Source organism: Anolis sagrei, chromosome 3 (genome assembly GCF_037176765.1).
Source record: "Anolis sagrei isolate rAnoSag1 chromosome 3, rAnoSag1.mat, whole genome shotgun sequence".
Taxonomy (NCBI): Eukaryota; Metazoa; Chordata; class Lepidosauria; order Squamata; family Dactyloidae; genus Anolis; species Anolis sagrei.
Genome location: NC_090023.1, coordinates 130,820,986 through 130,825,272, shown reverse-complemented (window position 1 = coordinate 130,825,272; position 4,287 = coordinate 130,820,986). Strand labels below are relative to the sequence as shown.

At 37.0% G+C, this 4,287-nt stretch overlaps 1 protein-coding gene across 1 annotated transcript; it reads left to right on the top strand.

The window, feature by feature from the left end:
* The first annotated feature begins 217 nt into the window (after positions 1-217).
* Positions 218-2,210, top strand: LOC137096742 (uncharacterized protein PF3D7_1120000-like). The gene has a single exon (XM_067466908.1). It carries the CDS (start codon positions 1,065-1,067, stop codon positions 2,208-2,210), a length of 1,146 nt encoding a protein of 381 aa, XP_067323009.1. The 5' UTR covers positions 218-1,064.
* The last annotated feature ends 2,077 nt before the right edge of the window (positions 2,211-4,287 follow it).

Here is a 4,287-nt window from a genome sequence, read left to right as displayed (position 1 = left end):
AGCAAGGGAAGGCTGGAAAGAGTCGAAAAGGCTGAGGAAGGAAGGGAAGGCTGGAACAAAGCCAAAAAGCTGAAAAGCTGAAAAAGAAATAAAGGGAAACGAAGCTAGAAGGACAAAAGGTGGCAAAAAACACAGCACAGCAAGACGAAGATCACTAAAGAGAGAGGAAAGAGAACTGAGGAAGGCCAAACTACTACACCACTACTACCGAGAGCAGTAGAAGGGAATAACAAACACCGGATTGGAAGCAACCTTGGCGTGGGGGGAATGAGAAGAAAACTGCAAAGTTGGAGCTTGTGAAGCTTAATGGAGGCGGTAGGCTGCTGACACTCCTCTCCGCTAATTTACTAACTTACACACTACCAAGCTACTGGGAGAGGAGAGTGAAGCTGGAAGCTAACCTTGACGAAGGAAAAAAAAAAAGAGAAGAAAACAGCAAAGGTAATCAACCCAGCTCAATAAATAGGTTTAAAATTAATACCTAAACATATTAAGATTGAATTTGTTTAATATATGTAACTGTATTTAATGGTACTTATATTTAATTAAACTCTCAATATATTAAATTAAGTTATATTGAGTAAGGTAAATCTTTATAGGTTATATGTCATATCTCATATGTAGGATACTCCCAAAAAGACCTGTGTAATGAATGGCTGTATGTAATCGTGACAATATATAGTAGGAGCTAGCGCAATTGAATAACTGGAATAGCACTTTAAAGCACTTTAAAGCGTACTAGCACCTGATAAAATTGATGATGATTGTAATCATTGTGAATAGACCATTGTAAAAGTAGATGTAGGGCTCTACACTTGGTTGTAAAGAAAGAAGAAAGAAGAGAAGCAGGAATAACCAGAAGAATATACTAGACAAAGAAATAGGACGGGAAGGCGAATTAGAAGTGTTGGAAACCAGGCATAGCCGGATAAGAGGAACGCAAACTTGGTGAAGGCTGGAAGGAATAACTAAATTAAACAAATAAATAAGGAAGTTAGAACTGACAGCAAACTCGATTGGGAATATACTAACTACTGAGGACCCGCAATATAAAAGGGAAAAAGATGGAACAAATGTTAGCAACAAAAGGCAATAAATTGCCACAAGGAAGAAGACACTCCCTACAGGGAGAAAAACTACAGAAAATGATAGGGGAAAAAGTTGAGAAAGCCCAAGAAGAGTCATCCACTGCGGGCATAATGGCAGAGCTAATTAAAATCCAAGAGGCACAAGGAAAATTACAAGAGACACAAGAAAAAATACAAGCATCCCAAAAGAAGATGGAATCCAAATTGGAGAAGATGATAAAAGATGAAATGGGGAAACTAGGAGAGGAAATTAAAGAAGAAATACAGGCTGTCAAAACAGAGATGAATACGATGCAAAAAGAAATCAATGACATAAAAAAGGAGAATGTGGCACAGAAGAAAACTGTGGAAAAAACAAATAAAAGAGTGGACAAATTGGAAGAGCTAACCCAAAAAATAAATAAAATGCAAGAAAGAACAGATAGAAACGAAACAGAGTATCAAATCAGAATTAGGAACATTGAAGAAAATGAACAAGACAACCTAAGGAATACAGTAATTGAAATTACAGCAAAGATTCTAGATGTGTCGACTCAAGAGATGGACAAAAATATAGACAGAGTGTACAGAGTGCAAACGATGTATGCAAAAAAGAAAGGGACGGCAAGAGACATCGTGGCCCACCTAGCAAGAAAACATCTAAGGGACCAAATTATAAAAAATAATACCAGAGAACCTACAACTTACAAAGGCAAGAAAGTGATCATCTTAAAGGAAATATCAATCTCGGACTTGAGTAAAAGAAAACAATATTATTTTCTAACAGATGAATTAAAAAAGTTACATATAAAATTTAGATGGGAAAGGACAGAGGGCATAATGGCTACCTACAATGAAGAAAAACAATGGATAACATCGGTAGAAAAAGCCAAGATTTTTTACCAAAAAATTAAGGAAGACCAAGAGGACAAAAAAAAGAAAGCGGGAAGACAACCACCCAGGGAAGAAGAGAGAGAAGCGGATAGAGAAGATATGGAGATAACAAATACACTAGACCCAACCAAAAGGAATAAAGGTGAAAAAAGAGCCAGAGAAACCTCCCCAGAGGATTATGGCAAACAAGGAATGAAGGACATAGTAACTAAGGACTTATCAGATATAAAATTGGATGATGGCGTTTAAAATTATATCGAATAATGTTAACGGGCTGAACAGCCCGAATAAAAGGAAATTAATAAGCAATATGTTTAAGAGTTTAAAGTGCGACGTAGTAGCGATGCAGGAAACGCACATCATGCAAAAACACTCTGCACACCTGCAAAATAAATATCTAGGAAAGCTATTTTATTCATCAGCGCCCCAAAAAAAGAGAGGGGTGGCATTATATATTAAAGAAAATCTGGAACCCGAATTGGCTTTTAAGGATAGTGATGGGAGGATGGTAGGTGTGAAATGCAAAGTAAAGGGGTTAAATGTACTTATATGTAATATATATGCCCCCAACGGAGCTAAGTCCAACTATGTTAAAGCCCTAAAGAAAGAACTAACGGAACATAGGATGGAAAATATCATAATTCTAGGGGATTTTAACGGAGTATTGGATAACAAAATAGACAGATCCGGAAAGAGAACGAGAGGGGGGGACCCGAAAGGAGGGAACCTACCAGCAGCCTTTATACAGATACAAAAAGAGTTCCATCTCCAAGACATATGGCGAACATTGAACCCAGAAGCAAGGGATTACACTTTCTTTTCAAATAGACACGAGACATGGTCTCGTATCGACATGTGCTGGATGTCCAAATCTTTAGTTATAAAAACCAAGAAGATAACAATAATGCCTAGAACGCTCACGGACCACTGTCCACTGAAGCTCGAAATGGTAATTAGTCACAAAGAGAAAAGATGGAGATTAAATGACTGGCTAATACAATCAGAGGAGGACATAAAACATAATAAGAACATATTAAAGGAATATTTCGAGAACAATATGGGCAAAGGAACTAAGTTAGGAATAGTGTGGGACGCTAGCAAGGCGGTTATCCGGGGACATCTAATACAGCAAGGAGCCATCAAAAGCAAAAAAAGAAAAGAGGAACAGGAAAAATTGGTAGAGAAGCTAAAAGCTAAAGAAGACACACTAAAGAAAAGACCAGGAAATAAAAAACTTCAATTAGAAATAGAATTGTTAAGGAAGGAAGTGAACGAGGCACAGATAATTCAAATGGCCAGGAAATTGAAATATTTAAAGGCCCAATTTTTTGCTAAGGCCAATAAGCCGGGCAAATTCCTGGCAAGTAAGTTGGCGAAGAGAAGACAACAAAAGTTCATAACACAAATAATAGAAGAAGGTAAGATCTACACAAAAGAAAGAGAGATTGCAGATCAATTCAGAAAATACTACCAAACATTGTACAAAAAAGATGAAGTTACAAAAGAGGATATAATGAAGTATATTTTAGACCAAAAAGTTTCTAAAATATCAGATATAGAAAGAGAATCATTAAACAAACCAATAGAAGAGGATGAAATAGTAAGAGCAATAAAGAGGATGGCCAACAATAAGGCCCCGGGCCCGGATGGGCTGACAGCAATGTATTATAAAACTTTTAGAGAAGAACTAATTAACTGTTTGAAAGAAATAATGAATGGCATCCTGAGTGGGGAAGAAATGCCGGAGACCTGGCATGAAGGTTATATATCGCTAATACATAAAGAAAACACAGAGGCTACACAACTTAAAAACTACCGGCCCATCACCCTGCTAAATTGCGATTGTAAGTTATTTACAAGCATATTAGCTGAAAGATTTAAGCTACTACTAAATGGGAAAATCAGAGAAGACCAAAGAGGCTTCTTACCGGGCAGACTAATGAGAGACAATGTAAGGACAATACTTAATGTTATAGAGTACTATGAGAAAAACCGCCAAAAGGAAGTAGGATTGCTTTTTCTTGATGCAGAAAAAGCTTTCGATCAAACAAACTGGGACTTCCTATATCTAATGTTAAAGGAGTTGGATATTGGCTACTCTATATTAAGCGCAGTTAAGACAATTTATTCAAGACAGACAGCAAAAGTACTAGTAAATGGCCTGCGCACAGAAAATATTGAGATAGAAAGAGGGGTGCGACAAGGGTGCCCCCTGTCCCCTTTATTGTTTATCTTAGTGCTAGAAGTCCTGTTAGAAGATTTAAGAAATGACAAAGAACTAAAAGGTCTTAAAATTAGAACGGAAGAATACAAAACTTTAGCTTTC

Bases quoted from the DNA above. Each gene is read 5' to 3' on its own strand.
- LOC137096742 (XM_067466908.1), top strand. From the start codon at position 1,065: ATGGAACAAATGTTAGCAACAAAAGGCAATAAATTGCCACAAGGAAGA.